Source organism: Miniopterus natalensis, chromosome 12 (assembly GCF_054644295.1).
Source record: "Miniopterus natalensis isolate mMinNat1 chromosome 12, mMinNat1.hap1, whole genome shotgun sequence".
Classification (NCBI taxonomy): domain Eukaryota; kingdom Metazoa; phylum Chordata; class Mammalia; order Chiroptera; family Miniopteridae; genus Miniopterus; species Miniopterus natalensis.
In genome coordinates this window covers 65,356,999-65,381,521 of record NC_142092.1, presented here as the reverse complement: position 1 = coordinate 65,381,521, position 24,523 = coordinate 65,356,999, and the positions used below count along the sequence as shown (strand labels likewise).

At 42.6% G+C, this 24,523-nt stretch overlaps 2 protein-coding genes across 3 annotated transcripts in view; one reads left to right on the top strand and one right to left on the bottom strand.

Annotated features, from left to right (window-relative positions):
* The window catches only part of MRRF (mitochondrial ribosome recycling factor), a 44,235-nt gene extending 43,496 nt beyond the window's left edge, over nucleotides 1–739 (bottom strand). Inside the window, exon 1 of the mRNA XM_016210935.2 lies at nucleotides 658–739. The gene's annotated coding sequence lies outside the window, so the exon portion shown is untranslated. The remainder of the gene's footprint in view (nucleotides 1–657) is intronic.
* A 59-nt stretch (nucleotides 740–798) lies between these two features.
* Nucleotides 799–20,839, top strand: RBM18 (RNA binding motif protein 18). 2 transcript variants are annotated; one of them, XM_016210932.2, is made up of 6 exons: nucleotides 799–890; nucleotides 3,705–3,833; nucleotides 10,641–10,767; nucleotides 13,719–13,805; nucleotides 15,480–15,565; nucleotides 18,903–20,839. In XM_016210932.2, exons 2-6 carry the CDS (start codon nucleotides 3,721–3,723, stop codon nucleotides 19,060–19,062), a joined length of 573 nt encoding a protein of 190 aa, XP_016066418.1. In that variant the 5' UTR covers nucleotides 799–890; nucleotides 3,705–3,720; the 3' UTR covers nucleotides 19,063–20,839. The 2 variants fall into 2 exon arrangements, with proteins under 2 accessions (XP_016066418.1, XP_016066419.1); XM_016210933.2 differs by lacking the exon at nucleotides 799–890 and adding an exon at nucleotides 1,628–2,175.
* Nucleotides 20,840–24,523: the final 3,684 nt, after the last annotated feature.

Genomic DNA, 24,523 nt, shown 5'->3' with positions numbered 1-24,523 from the left:
TGGAAAGAAGACCTGGAAGCGAGCCTTGATTCCAGCACTTACTGCATATGTGACCTTAGATGGGTCACACTCTCTGGACCGCAACCTCATCTGTAGAATGCAGATGCCAATACCATTTGCCCCGGATACCGGGTCGATCGCATGAAATAAGGGCTGCAGATGCACTCTGCAAACACAGAAGGGCTACTGAGATGACAGCTGTTCTCCCCCGGACGGCACAGAGTAATGGCTGAAAGTTGAGGCTTTGGGATTTATGTTCCATTAATTACTAGCCACGTGACCCTGGTAAAATTAGTGCTCTGAGCTTCCGTCCCCTCATCACGGGAATAATAATATCTACACCCGTGGTGCTGTTCTGAAAATTAATAATCCTGCCAAGTGGGGGGGGGGGTTACTAAACAGCGGGTCCAGTTTAGTGAGCGACCGCCGACCCAGCGAACCCTCCGAGCTCCTAGCGGACGGCACGTGTTCCGCCCCCACCACTGACGGCGGCTCCGAGGCTAGAGGTCCCGCCCCCTGCCTTAAAGGTCAAGCCGGACTCGACTGGGACTCGTCGGGGGACACGGTCAGGCCCCCTCAGGTCCCCATTAGGCCCTTGAGCAGAGGTCTCCGGCACCGGGCCCCCGCGCGCCTCCAGGCCGTGCCGAGACCACTCACCAGCTATCGCCCAGGTTATTAGGAAAAAAAAAGACTCTGGCGAACGCAGGGACGACGGCGGCGCTGGCGTCATGACGTCACGGGGCGGGGCGGGGCGGTGGCGCAGGCGTAGTGCGTCACCCGCGGCCTGGTAGCCGGCTACGTTGGGACTGACGCGCCTGGAGCGTCGTCGACCGCGGGCTTGGAAGCTGCTCTGGGGGCATGAGCCGGGGGGAAGACGCCGAGGCCAAGAGGTGAGTCCTGCCCCCTGCACCGCAGCCGCGACCCCGGAGGGCCTTCCAGGGGAGGCTGCCCGGGAGGACGCTTCTCAGGCCCCGCCCCGGATTGTCCCGCCGCTGGCCCGGAAATAACAATCCGAGTAGTGACCGGTCGCGCCTGGGAATTCGAGGCCTGGCCTGGGAAGCCGGGGTTCCACGCCTGACCCCGCCGTTGACAGTTAGCCCTTTGCTTCTCTGCGCTTCGTTTTCCCCAAATGACTGCTCCTGGCTTCCAGAGTTGTTGCAGCTCAGCTAAGGGGTTGTCGCCGTTGCAAACTCGAAGGATTTTGAAAGTCTCGTGCCATCTTGATTTCAAATTACACTCGACCGTTTCTCAAAAAGCGTTGTGCTGAGCTGTCGCGGATACCGCCTTATTTAAGCCTCATAACGACCCGTGAGTTAGGGATAATTGTGCCCGTCCTGGGAAGAAAGAAGAAACTGAGGTTCCGTGTGGAAACGGGGCTGGCTTCATTCATTCAGTGAATGCTGAGCACCGGCCACGAGCCGTGCTGGGAACAGAACCATGATCAAAATAGGCAAGGCCCCGCCCTCTAGTAGCTTACATTCTAGTGAGGGAAACAGAAGATAAAACGGTAAATAACAGCGAATGAATTAGAATTGTGCGGAAAGAAAAAGGGGGCTGTGATAAAGACTGAAATGGAGCTCACTCTATTAGGAAAGCTTTTCTGAGAAGAAGACTCTTAAGGGGAGAACATGGCTCACTAAAGTCACACAGTAACTGGGTGCAAAAACCAGGATTTGAATGCAGATCTTTTGGGCCCATTTCCTGGGCTCTTCCCACTGAATATGGTACCCTTCTGTGATACTGAGCAGCTGTCAGTATCATTGCTATTTTTAAACATGAGAAAATCAGAAGGTCCTATGACTTCAAATGTCATCTCCTTTAGAGGCCTTTCCTCTCCACTAGTTATTAAGTAGTGCAGCCCCAGTCTCCATGTCAAATCACCTTGCTTAATTGTTTGCAGCACTTACCACAAATTATTACTTCTTGTTTGTTTATTTTGCTTTTGTTTGCCCTGCCCTCTTCCGCATACAAGCACCCTGTGGGCAGAGACCTTGCTTGTTCACTGCTCTGTCCCCAGTACCTAAACAATGCCTAGAAAATAGAACCTCAACAAAATTTTGAATGAATGATCTGGAAGAAAGTAGGAGGAAAGGAAAGCAGGGAGAAGACAAAATGTTTCTCCTCCCATTTCCACTCCTGGGATTCTGTTTATGTTTTGTTTTGCCTTTCTCTTAGGTAAGAGCAAGAGCTATGGGTTATTCATTTCTCTTATTTTCAGCGCACAGCCCAGGGGTTTAGCAGTTAGTGGTTGCTTGTCGCACATTGCTGAACAGATTGAACATGCGAGTGGGAAAGGAAGAATACCCTTGTGTGGGGATAGATAAACATGGTCAACAAACAATTACCTAGGGGCTACTGTGTGCTAGACTTTATAGGCTGTGCTGAGATGATAGGAGGTGGTGCCCCTGTTCTGCGTGTGTCAGCTGATGTTATTAAACAGCTCCTGCTGCACTGACCTCAGGCACTTCTGGGTATATAGGACACATGTTTTCTCTAGCAGGGCATTCTAAAGTCTGGCACAGCCTGCCACCTTCCCAGCGCTTTTTTTTTCTCCACCACAGTATACATTTATGAACGCTGCATTTTATATCTGGCATCTCATCTTTGTCCTCTCAGCAACCATAAGGTATAAGCAGGGCAATGCTTATTGTGCAGAGATGAGAAACTGAAGCTTAGAGAGAAGTGACTTCCAGTGGAAATGTCAAAATTTGAAACCTGGTCTTCTGACACCAGGTTTTTGCTCTTTCCACTGCTGTCTCCATCATAATGCTCATCTTCCTTCCTTGTCAGTGAGATGAGACATTTCAGGAACTAAGACTAGTAATAATTTAAGCTAACATTAATTGAATGCTTCTTAGGTGCTTTAGGTTTATCAATTCAGTGAATCTGCAAAACTCTTATGAAGTATGATTCCCATTTTACAGATGGGGAAACAGGCACAGAGTGATTGAGTAATTTGCCCAAGGTTACAGAGCTAGTAAATGGTAGAAATGGAATAACTAAGGAGGAACTTACTCTCTTCTTCCCGGTCTCTCACAATATTAAACATGGTAATAGCTAATATTTATTGATTATCTACTGTTGTCAAATGCAGTGTTTAGTGATGTTTTTCTTGCACGATCATTAATCTTCACAATGGCTTTATAAGATAAGAACTGCTATTTCCATTTATATAAATGAGGAAACAGAGACCTAAAACGTTTAGGTAATTTAGCAAGTCACACATCCTGCTTTCAAACTCAGTTCTAACACCAAAATCTATGGCCTTAAATTTCCTATACTGCCTCTTTCATAAGGAAGAAGTATACTGCTGTTCCTCCTTACCCATCTTTTTCAGTGTCATTAAGCCTCTCTTTCTGGTGGTTTCCAAGGTTTATTTTGGGTGATAGTTTTAAACTGGAGTATCGTGTAGTAATAGAGACTTTGGCCTCCTGCCCAGTCAGCCTCTGGCTTCAGAAGAGGAAAACTTTAGTTTCTACACACAGAACCACACCCCTTTCACCTTAAATGGAAGCTTTTGCTTTCTGGCTGCCAGAGGAGCTGTCCCAAGGGAACTGGTGCTGGGGCCTGGTTGTGGAAGAGCTGAGGCCTTTGAAGGACTGTCCAGGGCAGGCCCTCCTTGAATAAATGTTTGTTGAACTGAATTTGAAATCTCATGTTCACATAGTGTTGCTCTTCTGCCTGAAAGATCACATTTCCTTTAGTATTTTGTAGAGATTGATGGAAGCAGAAACCAAAACTCTTCCGCTGGAGAACGCATCCATCCTGTCAGAGGGTTCCCTACAGGAAGGGCACCGGTTATGGATTGGCAACCTGGACCCCAAAATCACAGAGTAAGTCAAAGTCATCGTGATTCATTACCTATAGATTGGGATGTGTGCAGTGATGATGTTCAGAAGAATTTTTAAGGGATGTAGGATTTATTTTGGCCCTTTTACTTATGTTTCAGTTGTCTTTAGAGGGGATGTGATGTTATTATTGGCCTGTTATCTTGACATTTTTCTAACATTTGGACTCTTCTACTTCAAAGACATAGACCTGGATGTCCTTTAAGTTATACTTTTTCCTACTTGCCAAAGATCAACTATTTGAATCCTTGTACCCAGTGATCATTTTCTAGAATCAGCCTTGGGCATGATTCCCTCAAAGTGAAGGAACAAGCAGAAGAAGTCTCAGTACCTTCACAAATAGGTAGAGAGGCAGCACTTGACTCTAATTCATGTTAAACAGCCATGGGAGGTCAGAGCTGGAAGGGATCTTAGAGATCACCTCAGTCCTTTTGGTTTTCATTCATTCATTAAATGATTTGAGTGCCCACTGTGTACCAAGTGCCCCATGCTAAGCAGTTTTCCAACTTTTAAAATCTGAGGAACCTTGTCTTAAAGTAATCAGAACCTATATGTAAAGTAAAAGCTCAGAGCTGCTCTGATTAAAGGGCAGAAGAAGCACACTCAAAGCCTGGTAACTGCCACCCTTTCTTCAGCAGTCACTTGCAGGACTCCACGAGGCCCACTTGAAAGTCTCTGGTTGAATTGAATTGTCCTGGCTCGCCACTCTTTCCATGACGGACGTTATAGTGAAAAGGAATTTTTTAGCAAAGAGAATGGAAAGGTTTTTCCTTCTCCCAGTTGTTCAGTAGGGACAGAGTGGTGGTTGGTGGCAGGATAGTAAAGGGTGAGAGGATTGGGCCAGATGTGGTCAGTGCTTAAAGTGAGTATGGAAGATATCATTGGTCCTAGAAGTTACTCCGTTTGTAATAGTGTTACAGGGAAGGGGAGAAGAGACAAGGGGACCTGCAGCATTTGGGATGACAGGGGTACATATAAGGGTTGGGATTAAGAGACAGGAAAAGGGATGTAAACTAATGTATCATGACAGAAACTTCAGTTCCCTAAACCTGCTCAAGCTCAAATCAGCTAAATGTAGATATCATTGGGTCCCTCTGGCAGTTATGATGGTATTTAAGGTGTGTTGCCCCATGTTATGTGACCTTGGTTATGAGGGCCCTGAAACATAGACTGTACATTGACTTTGGCTTTCTTTATGGCTCATGGCTTCGAGGATGAATGTGTGAATCTGCCCAACCTCTCAGTTAATGTGTGCTGATCAGACAAAGTGTTTCCATCATCTGAAACCCAGGCTGCGAGGGGATACTCCCAAGAGTAGTTTCCATTCCCACCTCTGCTTGTCTGAATGGAAATCTGGAGTGTGGAAAATGTTCGTTGTTTTGGATGCAATTCCCTGTACTAAGACCCTTGTTCCAGTTGTGTCCTGCTGTTTGACAGGAAGGTTCAAATGGGCATCTACCACCTCAGTTTATGTCATAAGTTGGAGTATATGAATGTTCAGTTGCAGCTTTAGCAGGAACATTGAATCAAAACTTTCCCGCTAGTATTTCTGCTCTTTTTACATCAGGCCAGAGGTGAAGGGCAAGTCCTAACCTGCAGGTCAGGGCCTTGCTGGCTCTACCTGTGGCTTCCCACCTCTATAGCACCAGAGATCATCTTCACTCTTCTTCCTCTATGGATTCCTTTTTTTAAAACATTTTCTGTATTAAACCAATTTATTAAATAGTAATCAGTTTCTTTTTAAAGACATAGCTACCAATCATAGCTTATGATTAGCATGAAATACTTAGTATTGCCTCATTTAATTTACTTGATTATAGCAAAGAAAATGAACATTTTAGTATGGTAGGTTTTATCTTATAGAAATATGTGATTTCCTTCCAAGTGTTTGAAGCACATAAATTTCTGGATCATGTTCCTCTCAAGGTAGTTCATAGCCTAGACTATTATTAAAATACAGTCATTCCCAAACATGGAAGGGATCACATGATAAAACTTATGTGACCTTGTGGTACCTGGCTTATACTCGAATCTCAGAGAGTATTGTTTGAATCCAAATCTTTAAACTTCTAATGATTCCTGACAGAAGTTTGCAGAGGACCCTCCAGTTTTCTTAATTAAACTGATACCCCATCAACAAATTGGTACTAGTTCCTGCTGTTTCTCATTCAACAAAACCCTTCTTATCCTTCTTTCCTCATACTCTTTACCATCCCTCCTCCTGATCTCTTTTATAAGCTGTTTTGAATACCCCTTCTATAGAAATGCTTTCTTACCTCTTGTTAGAGGACAACTATAGTATTTATTTACTGTTATGAATGGTTACAGGAGTATGCAAACCAGTCACAATTAAACTTTTCCACTCAGTTTTTCGTAGTAATCCTATGTGCATGTGCTTGTTCTTAATCAGAGTCATGCTCAAGTTATGGTAGGGTACCCATCAGTCTCCTCTCAGCAGCGTATGCATTGCTACTGACTGTCCGGCACGCTCATATTCTGCTTCTCATTTACTTGTGTTCACTTTGTGTTTGCAATACTGCCCATTTTAGGGCCATGGTAGAGGCCAGGAATATCCGGATGACTAAATAGATCTTAGGGATTTGGATTTAGGGGAACGATGACATACTTTTATTTATGGAGGTAGCAGATTCCAAACTGATGTTCTTCCTACCGTATTCTAATTTCTCTCAACTACATTATACTTAATATTTCTTATCTGTAAAGAGAATATTCAACTAAATGATGTGAATGTTTCTTCTAGCTCTAATATTGCATTAGTTTCTCTTATTTAAGCTTGGAACAACCTTGTGAAGCCGTGGAACAGATATTTTCCCCCTTTTGTAGGAAGAGTTAAGTGAGTTGACTCATTTTCCCACCACCTGATTTAGTGCTTTTTGCACAAATAGATAATATTCCACATAATTGAATAGTTATAGCCTAAAGCATCCTGGTCTAAATTTTAAAATGTAAGGACATCTTTTAAATTATGGGACCCAATCTAACGGTAAAGGTAACACCTCTAAATATCATTACTGGTGCCTTCACTGGAAAAGCCGAAAAGTTTATGTCCTTAGATATTGTCTGTTTTCCACACTGTGGTTTCCTCTAAGTGTTAATAACTTCTTTCTTTTTAAAATATTAAATGTGCTATGTAGAAAATCAAATTAATAGCCACAGCATTATGCATAGGGATAAGTATGAGTGGGAATAAAACCAGGAGAAAGTCTCAGAGGAGCCTTCTGAGTGGACGGTGAATCATAAATGCAGGTAGGAATGAGAAAGATTTTTGTGTGAGCAGAATGTCAGGAAGGCCTTTTTGACTGAAGGAGAGGTCGAATACTAAATGATAATGAAAATAGTTGGATAAATAGAATACTATCAGATTAAGACAGGCTTTAAAATGTATTCAAACATGTTTGAATTTCATGTAGAAGAGACTCATTGTGGGTGTTTAGCAGGAGACTGACATCATGAAAGTGATGTTTTAGTAGGGAAGTTAGACATCAGTATGAAGGATGCATTGGAGGGGCAAAGACTGAACATGAAGATTAGCTGCAGATCTGCCAGTTAATATCCCCTAGATAGAGAGAGTGAACTTGGGGACCAGTGATTCAGAGATGAAGAAAAGTGATTGAAGAGGAGTGGAGAGTTGAAGATGATCCTAACGTTTCTTGCCTGAGAAATGCAAAAGAATCTTGTCCACACTGACCAGTGGGATAGCTGGAAAGGGCATCAGTTTGTGGAGGGGAGCAGGTCAATTTGGGGTATATGAAGTAAACTTAAAAGCAGTAGAGAATCATTCAGGTGGAAATGTCCTTCTGATAGAGATTTTCACGGATAAACTGGAATGCAAGGAAGACTAAGTGCATTAACGTGTAAGAGCAGTATGTTTGTCCCTGAAGAAACCCCTTTTTCAATGGCAGCCCATTCCTTACTTTTCCTATGTTGCCCATGCTTTTTTTCATGACCTAGTTTGCAAGAAACAGCCTTTACTGTTTGCTCACTTAAATTTGGAACACAGACCAGTCTATTACATACAGAGAATAGGTCGTGAAGACCCGCCACATAACAGTTTCTATAAGTTTAGAAAGAAATTTTTCTTAAAACAAATTTTGCACTGAAAATCATCCTAAATGTCATTCTGTTGGCTTCCCGTTGCCTACAGCATCAAATAAATTTCCCTCACAAAGCACGCAACATGCTTCACAACCTGTCCCTGCCTGGCTTGCAGCCTCATCTGCCGCATCCCCCGACTCTCTTCCAGTCTATCAGACCCTTTTTCGCCTATATGCCTGTGCACTTGGCATTCACTAACCACCGCCTTCCCTGCACAGTTGGACCTCTTCATCTTTATGCTTACCTGTATACCTCTGTGTGCAAGCATGACACTGTTTTGTAATTGATTACGTATCTCCCTCTCCTAACCAGAATGTGAGGTGTTTGAAGATAGGGACCTAGTTTTATTCACCTGGGTAGCCTAAGTGCCTAATACAGTTTTTGACACATAGTAGTTGTCTGTTTTAACATTTCTGTAGGTTAGTTACTTAACTGCCATAAGGCAGGAAGGCCATTTTAAAGACCCATTACAGAAAACACTGACTTAAGTTGTAATTCTCGAGCTCCTGAAGGCTGCAGGGCCCGTTTCCTGCAGCGAAGCAAGGCTCTGGTGAGTAGTGAGGTCTCCCATACTGCAGCAGCAGATGAAAGTGCTTGCAGATGTGAAAGCAAGAGTCTTCAGACTCTTCACTATCAGAGCTTGCAGTCCCCATCTCCAGGAAGCAAAATAGTAAACATTTCATTCCTTTTGTTTCGGTGTTCCGATAATTTCAAGAAATTATCAAACAAGAAAAGAAATCCTGGAGAAGTTGAAAGACACAGACCTAAGCAGATGTTCCTGGAATCTTAAGGTCGCGCTTCTCGGGCAAATGTATTTGTTAGCTTTTCAAAGAATAATCTGTCGGCTTTTTTTTCCTGAGTAAATTAAAATCCATTTCCTAGGAAATGCCGATCGCCTTACCTTCCTGCTATTAAGCAGAATAGAGCTAATGAAAAGATGACCAGCCCACAGAAGCCCTTTAGATTGTTTTTTTTAAAAAAAAACAAAAAAACCCCACACACAAAAACAGGTTTGGCCCACCATTCATGGCAACTGGCACAGTGTTGAGGTTTGAATGGGTATAGTAAGTGGAAAATGCAGCTGTGAATTAGAGACGTTGAGGGAGACTCTTCTAGCCCATCTGTCTGCATTTCAGAGACTTACCCTTGCTGTTCAAAAAATCAAGTAAAACCAGAAATTTGCACTTGAGGTATCTCCCTTTCCCCTGATGAATCACCTCCTACATTCTTACTCACAGTTGATGGGAATTGAGAGTTTGGAAATGAGAGGGTTATTTTTTCTTTCAAAATGGGTCTGAAGACCAGATGAATATCCTTGCATCCTGCCCGGTAAAAGACCTGTATTGTGTCTTCCTTGCTCCACTGTGTCAGGCACCTGATCCAGGATAATGGGCTTGCTTGTCAGTGTGTGTTAGTGTCAAATTTAGTATAGCTTATGATCCAGTTCCTATCTTTCTGCCTCCCAAAGGAGATTCTTAGTCAAGAATAAAATCTTGATGAGTTTCTCCTAGAAAACAATGTGAATATAAATGTGGCTGTACGGACAGCTTTACTGACTCCCTGTGGGGTAGAATTCCCAGTAATAACAGATTTAGCATGTGGGCTGATACCTTTTTAGTATCACAGGGACAGCATTGTTTAGAGAAAGCCTTGACTTCGTTTGAATAGTGCGGAGGATGCCAGGAGGAAGGCCAAAGGAAACGGAAACGGGAGAGCTGTTGGTTTGTCTCACCCTTACATCAGATGACAGGAAGTCGGAATTGAGATTGGCCACAGCAACCTGTTAAGGCCACATCTGTTTGAATAACTTAAAAGCTCTATAGAAGCCAAATAAGTTTAAGAGAAAGGACTCCAAGAAGAGGATGAGGGGCAGAGTGGCAAGCAAGAGCTTGAAATAAATCTCTTCCTTGGCCATCTATATTCTTTATTCGACCATGCTTAACACAGCAGTCTAAACTGTGTTAAGCAACTGAGGCTGGTTAGTTGCCCACAGCTGGATATTTATGGAACTGGCTGGTTCCCCTGCCCTGTGTGAGACCAGCCTCAGTCACGTTGTGGTTCCACCTTGTCCTGACATTCAGTCACATCAGGATTGAAACTCTCAAGCACTTAATAATGGCAGTGCCACTAGCAGTGGCTTGGTTTGGGGCAGAGTTTCTCACAAGCTCAATGTGAGGCTAATGACAGAAATCTAATAGGGAAGTCTCAGGATTACTTTGTGTGACCGTGTCTGTGTTTGTTACTTTATTTTTGAGATAGGGCAGGCTTTGGCTTCTGGAGTGTGGGTGTGTGTTTCTGATGGAGTTGTAGTTATTCACAAATACTATTTCATTGCCAAGAAATTAAAAATAAATAAATCGACACTATTTCTGAGCTTTTCTCCAAAGAAAAAACAAATGGTGCTTGTGGGCCAGACAGCTGTTTGTTAGGTGTGGTTTTTTGTTTGGTATTTTTGTGCTGGACAGACGCATAGCCATGACAATTCTCGTTCCCATTCCAAATAGAGGCAAACAACTCTATTTGCCAAATAAACTAACAGCAGTTTGGAGGAAGGCAGGGGGCGGGAGCGTGAGATTTTATCCCTAGGGTAAATTATCTCCTGCTTTTATCTCACACTTCAGGCTCACTGGCCAATAGATTCCCAGAACGTACTCATGGATCGTCCTTTCCCCACAGATACCACCTCCTGAAGCTCCTCCAGAAGTTTGGCACGGTGAAGCAGTTTGACTTCCTCTTCCACAAGTCAGGTGCTTTGGAGGGACAGCCTAGAGGGTACTGTTTCGTTAACTTCGAAACTAAGCAGGTAATTGGACTTCTCCCCCTTTTCCAGTACTTAGACTCTCCCTAAGTATTTGTGCCTGTCTCCTCACTACTAGAAAAGCAGTTCCTTGCAGGCAGGAGCCTCGTCTGATTCGTCCCTGTGTGCCTCGCTCTGAGCCCAAATGAGATCCCTGGTAAACAAATGAATCCATGACTAGCTTCAGAATCTACCCTCCCTAGGCTTGCGCACGAAGGCGGCTGACCTACTTTTTGGACCAAATGCTTTGGGATGCCCACATGAAGCACATGGACATCCTCCTGCCTGTCTTGTTTTGTTTTTTTCCTTTAGTGGCTGGCCAACAATGCCTCCTTTGCTTTCAGTAGTTTTGCCCTGTGGTGCAGAAGCCCTCCCTGTCTGTGGTGAGCCACCCACAAACTCTCTTTTATTTTAATTTCTTAAAAACTTACCCGTCCTCACGATGTCTCAAAATAAATGCATACAAATTCGAATATATATGGAGGAAGAAAACATCTAGCCTCAAACATGATATATACGTGTATCTTATATTAAAACGCAGTCCTTGGAATGGATAGGCATTTGAATTTGAATGTTATTAAATATAGAGGTACTGGTTAGGACTCTATAACTTTATTAGTTTTATGTGAGAACATTGCCTAGTTATTATTTTATTAATAATAATTGGATGTTTTTCTTATTATAAAAGTATAGCATTTTTATGTAGATGAAAATATAGATAACTGACTTATCACCTCAATACCCAGAAATAATCACTGTTAATATTTAGTTCTGTATCTTTCTAGTCTCTTCTTCACATTCGCTCAAAAAAACAACCCTGGAAGACTTCATACATACACACATAAACACATGTGCAGCTTATAACACATGACTAGAGTCAGATGATCCTGTTTGCCACTCAAAGTATGCTCAGTTTTTTTCTGTCACCTAATACACATCAAGATAACATTCTGTATATCATGGTATTGTGGTTTCACTGGTATAGATATAAATATGTAAGAATGGATCTATATCTTTAATATTTATACGTTCTATTAGATGTAACAGACCTCAATTTAAAAGCTAATCAACAGGATTTTTCGTAACTGCATAATATTTCATTATATGAACATGTGGTAAGTTATTTGACTAACTATTAGCTATTTAGGTTCTCCTCAGTGATTCACAAGTGTAAACAGTGCAGTAGTGAATATATTTACAGCTCTATGTGCATATTTACTACACTCAGGAAAATGGAGTGGTGTCAACAAAAGCCGTGCATAGTTTTTCTTAATACAACTGCCAGATTGCTGTCAAGAAATGATGTGTCAGTATGTGCTGAGATGTCATTGTCCTCACCAGTGCTGGGGATTTCTTTTTTGCAGCTGTGATAGTCAATAAGTGATACATTGCTATTCTGATTGTTCAAGTTTTGGCAGGGGTGGGGAGCTGAAAGAATGCTGAAATGGTTAGCATTTTTAAATACTTTATTTTCCTCAATGATAGAGTGTGATGAGAATTCTTACAGACAACTAACATCAGCAGTCTTGTTAGGGATAGATGTTGGTTTAAAAACACTGGACTAGAAGTCACAAAGCCTAGCTTCTATTTCTGGCTATTTTATTTATTAACTTTGGGCAATCTCTTAACCTCTTTGTCCTCAGTTTTCATCTAAAAATGGGGATTAAAAACCTACACCCTTCTTACCTTGTAGGAAGTTGATAGATTAGATGAGGGTACACGTGAAAACACAGTTGGCACTAAATAATACTGTTAACTACAAGAACTTTGAAACAAGGTATAGAGATAGGAAATTATTTTTTTAAAGCATTTGTCCCTGCTGGCATCTTATTAGCGCTCATGCTACAGAATTGATAGTGTCTTATAAATTCTGATTCACTGAATGAAACTTGAAAGAAGAGTAAAATGTCTCTCTCATGCATCCCTGTCACTTTACGTGCTATAGTGAGGCGAGGGTGCGAGTGACTAATATCTGATGCGCAGCGCGTGCTGAGTAAGTATCTGTCAGACGCCACGCTGGCGAGCTCAGAGGGATACAGCCACCAGTAAACCAGACTGGAAAGCCTGTTGGTCTTACCCTGGGGTCTCAGGTAGGCTGTCCCTGTTCCTCTCCTTTTTCCTTAAGGACTTCTTCCCCCCAGCGAATGTGGTTCCTCTTGGCCAAATGCCTTGTACATACAAATGGAGCAGAGAAGGCTCGGCAGGATGGGAAAGTACAGCCAGGCTTCCTGGGAATGTCGTGGAGTGCCTGTTAGGCAGCCTCAGGAATTCCTCTCAGCCTGCTTGCTCCCCTGTCTGACGGGGAGGGGTCGGGGGACTGCTGGCCCTAGAGCCGGGTGCGCAGGTTGGCTCGCAGATCCCTTGCTCTCAGTCTCTGATCACTCATGCTTTATCCGCCTGGTTTTCTTCACTCTCGTGTCCTTTGAGGCCATCACTGTTTCTCACTTTGGATCCAGGGAATATGAGCCCTAGTCCAGGATACAGTTCCAGGGTCCCTGGGGGGAGTACTAGTTCTTGACATAGTAGGTGCTGCCCTAACTAGCAGAAGTAGATAGAAAGGTATCACCAAATAAGAACAGCACTGTTAGCTAACATTGGTTGAGTGCTTCCCATGCTCTCCATGCCGTACACCATACCCTTTACCCCTCAGCCACCATCAAGGAACAAGTATCATCCATGTTTTACAGGTAAAAAAGGTAATATTCAGAGAGATTGAGTGACCTGCCAAACACTGCACTGCCAGTGTGACAGAGCCAGGATTTGAATTTTTGTTTGACTGACTAAAAACCCACACCCTTTTTATTATTCTGCTCTTTTTCCACTGTAAACTTTTTGCCAATTGTTTACCAAAAGCAGTTGGGTTAGAAATTCAGCCATCAGAGCTGATGAGGCCCTTGTGAATCCATAGCTGGTCGGGCGTTTGGGCTCTCGACTAACTGCAGCCTCTCCCCCGACAGGAAGCAGAGCAGGCCATCCAGTGTCTCAACGGCAAGCTGGCTCTGTCCAAGAAGCTGGTGGTGCGGTGGGCCCATGCACAAGTCAAGGTAAGTCGGATGTGCTAGAGGACAACTTCCAGTCTTCCAAAAGACGCTTATCCACTGGCCCATTTGCATCCCCATCTCCACATCTGGAACAGCCATACTTTGCTCTCCTACTTGTATTTACCATGTGCGTTCCCAGATTTTTCTTTTGAGAAACATCTCAGGAGGGATTAAGTTCCCTCATTGTTCCTCTCCACATACCCACAGATTCTGTTTTTGGTTGATTTTTCCATGTGGCTGATGTGGGTACTCAGACCTCTATCATTTTTTTTGGTGGGGTGGTTCTTTGGAAGGGAAAAATGTATTTATTTTTAAAGTTAGTTCCTTTAGGCATTATTAGACTCTCCCCAGCCTCTCGATTCTGTGAAGAGTTTGAATATATTTATTCTAAATGCTTGAAAAGTGGGTAGTTTGCATGAGTGCTTAAGACACTGGCATCTCATTACACCAGATATTTGGAGAGTTATTTTTGGGACTTTGCAGTGTGTGTATCGTCTTCAAGGCCTGAGAAGTGGCATGCTGCCTTATTCATCTTGTAGGAGGTCTCTTGGGAGAATGCCCTGGAAAAGCTATGACCGTTTAAAAAAATGAATAGCTTTCTGTCCTGGCCAGCACAGAGGTGGTGAAATACGGGGACTGGACTAGTCCCAAGAGTTGATTCCCTTCCTTCTGTAGTGGGGTCTTGGGAAACCTGCCTGCCAAAAGATGTGTGACCATTAAAACTGGAGCTTCAGTCAGAAGCTATACAAACATGGGTTTTTGATCAGAGACTCTACCCCACAGGCTTCCCAGTAGAGTCAGAAATTAAACATTTGAGCTCGGTGTCCAAGCTGAAGAACAGAGCTCAGACACTTTGGATCCTTATGAGTGTTTCAGGTGGTCAGTCACAGTCTTCTCAACCTCTAGGGCCATTACCTTGAAAATAGAAACAACAAGGAGAATTACCAAAGGCTTTTCATGCAAAAGGAAAGCAAGTCTCATTGCCATACTGGCTGTCAGTTTATTCTGCCTCCCTCTGGAAAGGCACGCGAGAGAAGTCACCCTTCCTTCCTCCTTTCGTTTGAGCTTCTGTACCTCGCTCTTCTCTCCTCTGACTGGTCTTTTTGACCAGAGGCTTCTGATTGCCCTGTCATGTTATTTTTACTTTTTATAAGAAGTGTGTGATTGTCTCACATCAAATTAAACTGCACGTTGCTGGGGAATGGTTCCCAATCAGTGGCTCAAAAGCTGTCACTATTTTCCTTCTCTCAGGCCTGTTAAGAGTTGAGTGTTATGCTTGGTACTTTGCAGAAATCTAGCAAAATTTCAAAGTATTTTGGATCAAGCAAAATAAACATGGTAAGAGGTGATTTGCGACCTTTAGAATAAGAATGTAGGAGGACGATCCTGCCCTGCACTTGTACCACCTGTGAATTCGAAACTTGAAATTATTTACCTACCAGATAAGGAGGACTATTGGCTAATGGGAGGCTTCTTCTGAACTTCTTTTTCTAAATGTATAGCTTTAAGCCAAAACTATGTGCAGTTTTGCATCAATTCTAAATGGAAAGCAGCTCTAAAATTGTCTAGGAATGTGCCGACAATATGCTGATGGGATTGAAATAAGTGAACCCGTGCTCTGCAGTAAAGGGCTGGGTTTTGCCCACGTGAAGTAATTTCTCTCTTTCTTACTTTCAGAGATATGATCATAACAAGAATGATAAGATCCTTCCCATCAGCCTTGAGCCGTCCTCCAGCACTGAGCCCACGCAGTCCAACCTGAGGTAAGGTGGTGTGCTGTGGGAAAGTGCAGGCAGTGCTCGGGGCTGGGGCCATTTCTTCATTCCAGCCTTCGCTCATCCTCCAGTAACTCTTTGGACTCTAAATTTACAGTAGAATCTGCTAGTGCTTAACATGTTCAGACATATGTTCAGTTAATCTCCAGAATGTATACGTTCCCTTTCCTCCCGTCTCCCCCACTGATAGAATTCCTTCAGAACAGGCTGGGTGTACTTACCACATACCAGCCACTGCGCTTGGCACTGGGAATGCAAGAGGTAAGTCAGACACGGTCTTCACCTTGAAAACAAGCACTTTCATAAGGCCTTGTGTCTCTTTGACATTTATCATTCCACACTAATTCCTCCCCAACTGTGAGTTCCTTTATACAGAATTTTAGTTTGCAGCCCCATGTACCATTTCAGCAATGATACAGTTTTGGTACTAGTGTGTATAAATTGTCGTTACATCTTTGGAGTTAGTTCAAAACAGAAGAAACTAAAGGTTGGGTAGAGAAAGAGGAAGTTAAATGGATAGTTGAGCAGAAGTAGAGTTTGGGGGGGGTGTTTGTTTTTTTTGCATTGTAGCCTATGGAGATATTTTAACAGTGACAATACACAGGATTTATTGAGTTTACTATAAATCAGTCACTGTGCTAAACTCTACGTGCCATGTGTTATTTAATTATAAAATTTTAGTGAAAGTACTGTTATGCTCATTTTACAGAACACTTAAAGCCAGTTTTACTGTACTTCACAATTCAGCGTTTCAGTTACTACTTCAGAGAGGCTCCAGGCTGTAACTGCAGGAAAGCAGTTCTGAAGCCTGTTCCGGGGGAGGGGAAGGAGACATGTGAAGAGTGCCAGTGTTTTATAAGGGTTAGAAATCAGGACTCAGTCATAAAGTCAGGAACACAATACCTAGTGGGATGGAGGGCCAGACAGAAAACAGACAGACAAAAAGCCTGTCTTGTGTATCATCTACACCAAACAAAGCCAGTTTGCAAGCATCTCATTAAAGCACAGGGGAAGGTGGTGATCCTGAAATGTTTTCAGGAGGGATAAAAATTGGTAAATGAAAATTAAATTTTTTTGTTACTAACTTAAATTTAATATCATCAGTATTTCTAAATTTTGTACTGCTTTATTGTTTTGTACTTCCAGATATTAAAAAAAAATTAAGACTTCTGTAGATTCACTAAGAACTTAAATCCACTATGCTATATTCCCCCTAAGACTGAGGCTCCTTGATTACAGATCAGTGTCCATGGAGGTTTTCATCAGCCTAACTCCTACTGGGAAGGGAGGACTACATTTTTGCTGGATGATCTTCATGTTACAGTGTCTTTAGTTTCTTATTTTCAGTGTTTGCACTTTCTACTAGATAACTTGGTGTTTTCCGTCCACTTTTTAATCCATAGAACCTCAGCTTACATCTTTCTATTAACATCTATGCCTAATTAGAGAAGGTTGTTTCCCCGTGACTCATGCGGGAGGAATGTCCGGCTGTCCAACTAATCACAGCGGTGCCAGAGTGCATTTTGGTAATACCCCAGTGCTCTTTTTTATTGTAACATAGTTTTTTAATTCACATTGCTCATGTAAAGTTTGAGCATGTGCAGCAGATACATACCTTTTGAGGGTATCTAAAAGGCCAGGTGTACGTTTCCTTCCAAGTTCCTCTCCCTGACTGTAGAACATGGACAGCATCAAGAATAGAAAATAAAGGGAGCCAGGACCAAAAAATACCCACTGCCTGAGTACATTCTGGTTCAAGGATAGCAGTGACCTTGATCAGAATGGACTTCCTGCCCTAGCCGGTTTGGCTTAGTAGCTAGAGCGTCGACTCTTGGACTAAAGGGTCCCAGGTTCAATTCCAGTCAAGGGCATGTACCTCGGTTGCAGGCTCAATCCCTGGCCCCGGTCAGGGCACATACAGAAGGTAACCAACCAACTGATGTGTGTCTCTCACATTGATGTTTCTTTCTCTCTCCCTTCCACTCTGAAAAGCAATGGGAAAATATAATATCCTCAAGTGAGGATTAAAAAAAAAGAATGGACTTCGTTACAACTTCTGCAGTGTCCCCTCACACCTTTTTTCTAATATACTCAGCTGCTCAGCTTCCAGCCTGATGGAGGGGAAAAGCAAGGGCTTGGTGGTAAACAAATTGGCCTTGAATCCTGGCTTTGCAGTTTGTTAGCTGTGTGAACCTGGACAAGTCACTACCTTTCTGCATTTGATTCTTTATCTATAAAATGTGGGCACAATGCCTGGCTCATTATAAGCACTCTTGTAAATGATAGCCTTTATAAACACACATTTGTCAGTAAAAAGAGACTTCAGGATGTCTCTTTTCCAGGGTATTTTTTGCCATTATTATTCAGTGATTCAAAAGGTGGTACAATATAATAGTTACCTAAATGGGCTTTGGAGTCCAGTCTCAGCCAGTACCACTTACTGGCTGTGTCTAACATTGGGTAAGTTTACCTTTCTGTGCCTCCGTTTCTTCATCTGCAAAATAAGAATGTGACCTACCTTACAATGTTACTTTAAAGTTTGTGTGAATTATTTTTTCCAATTTTTAAATGTACGGTTCAGTGGTGTTAAATACATTCATAACGTTGTGCAACCATCACTACCATCCACCTCCATAATGCTGTTTTCATCCTGTGAAACTGAAACACTATACCCGTTAAATAATGTGTCAACCACCATTCTAGTTTCCAGCTCAATGATTTTGACTAAGTATCTCATATTAACTGGAATCATATAGTATTTGTCTTCTTGTGACGTGTTTATTTCATTTAGTCTTAAGTCCTCAAGATTCATCCATGTTGTAGCATATGTCAGAATTTCCCTCCTTTTTTAGGCTGAATGATATTTTAAAATGTGTTATGTATCATATTTTGCTTATCCATTCATCAGTGGACAGCAGGGTTACTTCCACATCTTACCTATTTTGAGTAATGCTGTTATGAACGTGGATGCACAAGTATCTCTTCCACACCCTGCTTTCAGTTCCAACATGAATTACTTCTGAGTGCCAGCTCTCTGCCAAGACACAGGGTTTGTGTCTTTGGATTAAATGCAACAGTATGCAAAGTACTCCTAACAGTGCCTGGGCTGAAAGTAAAAACTGAGCAGGTGGTTCAGACTTGATCTCTTTCCTAAAATGGGAGCATTAGTTATTTTGTGTGTGTCTTTTACGTGGAATGTTTGAATGCTCCTGTTTGCGGATCTTGTTGCTTCTCTGACATGAAGGATAGGTGCGGGAAGATGAAGCACACAGTATTTTCTGAATGCTCCCAAGCCCACTCTGACACTCTGCTGTCCTTTTTGCAGCGTCACTGCAAAGATAAAAGCCATTGAAGCAAAGCTGAAAATGATGGCAGAAAATCCCGATGCCGAGTACCCAGCAGCGCCTGTTTATTCCTACTTTAAGCCACCAGATAAAAAAAGGACTACTCCCTATTCTAGAACAGCCTGGAAGTCTCGAAGATGATGGTTATGAGTCACTGTAACAGCAAAAGCAAATTGTCACACCTGAAACCCTCTGCCTTTGCACTTGTAGATGTGACTGAAACTCTCCAACAGAGCACAATCCCATGTTAGAGTTTGGTAAAATGACATTTTTGGCTGTTCCTATGGATGTTTCTACCCTGAAGTATGTGTGGAATTGAGCATCATCCAGAATAAATAGGATTCTTTCCAAAATTGTGATTTGAACACTGGGATGCTCTAGTTGGCTGGTTTGTTTAGATTTGTAACTCCAGAGACACTGTATGGTGTGCCAGGCAAACATAAAAAATGTTATTATTTAAATCAGGAAACTAAATTTATTATCATCTGTCTTTAAAAAATAGAGCATTTTTCTGTGCTCAAGTGTCTTGACATAAGAGAGGGAGGGGAGTGGGGGATTTTGAACCATGTTCAGAACTGTTCTTGAATTTACGATGGAAATCCCTCCAATTGGACTAAAATGGAAAACGTTCTTGGCAAAAGAAGGCTGGGTCTTTGAAAAAAAATGTTGTGGTAATTTGTTTAAGAATTATGCTTATTGTTTCAAAATCCCAATTAGCAAAATATGGTATATATCTTAAAATCGTTTGCATCAACAAAACTGTAGAATCAAAGTTAGCATTTATACCACAATGGAAGTTCTGTTTGGAAATCCAACTTCTGTTCTATAGTGGTCATTTTTTTAAAATCTAAATCACCCTGCCTTCTATCATACCAAATATTTTTATTAGCGTGGGGGTTTTAAAATGCACTTACTGCATGAGATTGTTTTTATGGCATGAGAATGTTCTATTTGGAATTGTATCATGGTCAATCTAAACAGAAAAGCAAAATTTCTTTGAAAACCTAAATGTTTCTATATTGATCTCTATCAGACATTATTTATTAATAGTTGTCTAGGGGTCTGAGTAGAAGAAATTAGATTGTCTTGTGTGGGGTGAGGTGGGGACATGCAGTGGACACAGTGGAGCAGGCACTACTCTGGCACCAAGATGGTAATGACCTCATGTTTTATGTGGTTTTTAAAGGCTTGAAAGACTGCATGACTATAATAATAGGGAGAGACGAATAAATCATGTTTATTTGGTAGTGTGATTAGGAGTGTGTTTCTCTCAGAGGTTTGGGTCATCCTGGTGCCAGGTGGACAGACTGTTCCATTGGGCAGCACCATTGCTTCTTTGCCAGGTAAATCATTATTTTACCCCAGGTGCCATTCTCAGTGATGACCAACTTTTTACCATTGTCATCCCCAGCAAGAGGATGCTTTCACTATAGGAACTTAGTCTTCCTATGAGCATAAATGAACTTAAGACACTTGAACGAAAACTTCGGCAGAGTGGGGTTTCAGAACTCACAGAACTGGTTCAGAAAAATTCTCGTCACCTTTCCCAAGGTAAATCTTTTTAGGTGTCTTTAGGTATTAGATACTCTCTGCATTTATTAGCTCTGCTATGATGCAAGTAACTCTCCTTCCACTTGGGGGACAGTTCAGGGAGGTGGAGCAGCAGCTCCTGTTTCTCTGGTGACTCCTTAGAGTATAGAATTCACCATTGTATCCTTATGTCCTCAAAGGGTTGTGGCGGAGTGGGACTCAATGCAAAATAGTCTTCTATTTTTAATAGGAGCTTAGCAAATACTTAACTTTGAATTATCTAGAGCTGTTTCCTTTAGAAACCGGAACTATTTATTTGTATTTAAAGCAGTGTTTATTATTTGTACCGATTCTTATTCCTCTGTGTGAATAAATGGAAGACAGTGTGTGCAGTTGTATCTCATCTCTTTTCTGGAATAAAAACTGCAGCTCTCTGGTAGGCTTGTTCCCCTGGGGACTTGGGCCAGTGTGGCAGGGGGGTAGGCTTGGTGGGGGTTGCTGTATCGAAGGGCCTTCTCTGCAGAAGGAAGGCTTGGCTAGAGGCCACCTCAGAGACCGTTCTCTCCACCTTTATGCCTGCCTACTTCTGTTGTTAGACATGAGAAAAAAGACTGGCTGTTCTCACTGCAAATGTATTTAAAAAGAAATTGTTATTGGAAGTCCCCGAAAGCATCATACTGTGGTTAGTCCCTTTTTCAAAGCAGAGGTTTCAAAAGACTAAATGTGTATGTCATAGATGTGCTGGAAGCAGCCTGGGGAAAGGTTTGTAAAAATACAAGTGTTAACTTGTTCCAGAGTTATCTGTACTTTAAAATTATTTGTTGGTTTACTGTTTTGCTAAAATTATGTCACTTATAATTTTGATTTACATAAGAGTGAAGAATTGAGGAAAATATTCAAAAAAGAGTTATGAACCATCTTCTTAACCTCGGCTCCTATTTTATCAAATGCAAGATGTAACCATAACCAGGGGCCTTTCTGTAGTTGGCATCTCGTTGAGGGAAGAGGAGCACATGAGGAAAGGGTTTTCAAAGCATGCCAAAAAATCAGAAAAATGTTTTTAAAACCAAATATTCTAGAGCCTGTTGTTTATTAAGGTAGGTACAGTTAATTTTTGAGTCAGAAAATATATCTGGTTTGTGATATTACCATATCAAAGAACTGGACTAATTCTTGCCCCAGAAATTAACTGTTGACTGTTTCCAGCATGTAGTTGTTATGCTCCTAAGAGGACTTGCCCCCCTCATTTTTTCCTTGGTTTTTCCTTTTCTCTCCCACTTCTATCTAGTCCTTCAATAACTCCTGTCAGCTCTGCCTTCAAAATCCATCTGAATCCAACCGCTTCTCACCATCCCCAGCACTACCATTCTTTTTTTTTTAACATGCTTTCATTGATTTTAGGGAGAGGAAGGGAAAGAAAGAGAGAGAGAGAGACATCAATCGACTGCCTCCTGCCCACCTCCTCATACTGGGAGATCAAGCCCGCTACCTGGGCATGTGCCCTGACCCGGGATCGAACCAGTGACCTCAGTTCATGGGTTGACGCTCAACCACCGAGCCACGCTGGTCGGGCTAACACTACCATTCTTGCTCAAGCCACTGTCATCTCTCTCCTGGACTACTGCAGTACCTTCCTGACTATCCCCCTGCCTCCACAGTGCCTCCTTAGAATCCATTTTCTACACATTAGCCAAAGCAAACCTTTAAAATCTGAACATGTTATTCCTTTCTCAGCGGCTTTCCCTCACACCTGGAATAAACTCCAAAGACCTACGAGGCCTTCAGTCACCTGTCCCTGACTGCCTGTCTGCTGGTGAAGCCTCCTGTGGCCCCTTTGTGCACTGCTCCCGTCCCACCGGCCTTGCTGTTCCTCTGCTAGAGGGGAGCTCCTATCACGAGGCCTTTACGCTGGCTGTTCCGCAGCCCACTCATCTGTTCATGTCTCTGTGCAAATGTCAATGATGAAGAGGCCACCTGACCTCCCTTTGTTAAATCACAGCCCTGTCACTCCCCAACCCTTTTTCTCCTTCATTTTCTAAATAGCACTTACTGTTACCCAATATTATTTTTATCAATTGTAGTTGACATTTAATATTACTTTTATTAGTTCCAGGTGTACAGCACAGTGGTTAGACATTTGCATAACTTAAGAAGTTATCCCTCCAGTAAGTTGAGTGCCTACCATACGTGGTTATTACAGTATTATTGACTATATTCTCTATGCTGTACTTGACATCCTCGAGGCTACTTTGTAATTACCAATTGTACTTCCTACACTCCCTTCGCCTTTTCCACCCAGCTCCCCACCCTCAATCTTTTTTTCATTAGAAAGTAAGTTTTGGGTTGGCAGGAACTTTTATTCACGGCTATATCCCCAACATTTAAAACAGTGCCTGGTGTGTAGTAGCTGCTCAAATATTTGTTGATGAAAAATCAGAATCATGGCACTTGAGAGGACCTTGAGAGGCTATCCCATGAAACCCAGAGAGACAGAGTGACTTGGCTAGGATCACAGTTCATAGGTGAGCATTAGGTAGAGTCCAGGTCTGCAGTCACCTACCTAGTCTGGGGTCGTCATGTCAGCAAACACTGTGTCCTCTCTGTATAACCCACAAAGCTAAGAATGATTTTTACTTTTTTAAATGATTGAGAAAAAAGTCAAGAATACTATTTTGTACCCATCTGGCATGGCTCAGTGGTTGAGCATTAACCTGTGAACTAGGAGGTCAAGCCTCAATTCCTGGTCAGGGCACAGGCCCGGGTTTCGGGCTCAATCCCCACTGAGGGGCGTGCAGGAGGCAGCCGAGCAATGACTCTCATCATTGATGTTTGTATCTCTCTTTCCCTCTCCCTTCCTCTCTCTGAAATCAATAAAAACATTTTAAAAAAAGAATACTATGTTGTAACACATGAGAACTACATGAATTCAAATTTCAGTGTCCATAAATAAATTGCTTTGGAGCATAGCCATGCCCATTCACTTGCATATTATCTATGGAAATTTTCCCACTGCAACAAGAGTTGAGTAGTACAACAAAGAGTGGCTCACAAAACCTAACATGTACCATCCATCCCTTTACAGGAAAAAGTTTGCCAGCCCTTGCTCTGAACTATGTGGAAATGTCTTTCTAAATCCTTGTGGTGTCAAAGGCTCCGGTGTAGAATAAAATCAACACAGGTGAAAGAGTGGTGCGCAGTGAGCATCGTCAGTTCCTTATCACCTCTCTGATCCCTTATACGTCTTGAGATAAGAGAACCGGCTACCCAAGCCCGGAAGCATCGCTGTACTGAAGAGCACTGTACAAGCGCAGACTAAATCCCCTCGTATGTGTGAGAAACTAAGGCCCCAAGAGCTCTGGCATCAGGTGTGCCTGAGTTCGACTTCTAGCCCCAGCTGTGTGAGCAGATTAGTCAGGACTCAGTTCAAGTGACAGAAACCCTGCTCCAACTACCTTATGGTAGGAAATTTATTGGCTCATGAAACTGAAAAGTCCAGGTGTTCGAATGATATGGTCAGGAATCTGTCTATCTCTTGATTGTGTTTTCCTCTGGGTCGGGTTCACTCTCAGACAGGCTCTCCTTAGAGACTTGAATCCCAGGTTTAAAAAAAAACCACACAAAACCCAACAAAACAGATCTGTCAGAATTTATTCCAGAACATGGTGCTGTACCTTCCTTCCTGTGCATTCAGCCTTACTTGGCTAGGATTACTGATTATATAGAATGCCATTTTATTTTTGCTATGTCCTGTGACCTTTCTAAGCTAGAAATAGAATTTAAAATTTAGCCTTAAAAACAAATTAAGTTTTCCTCTTCTGGAAACAGGCCTCTCCCCATTGAGAAGCTTTCTGGAGGGGACCTCAACAAAAGGAAAGCGATTCCTCAAAGGTAGACAGCATCTGCCATGCGCCGGGGGTGGAGGTTGGAGGATGCTAAGGCGTGGTCCCTGTGCACTGCCATGTGCCAGGACAAAGGGAAGATTCGGGAGCCGCAGAAGCACAGAGATGGGAGGCGAGGGCATATAGAGATGATTCCCAAAGGAAACACCTGAGCCGAGCGCCGAAGGATGTTT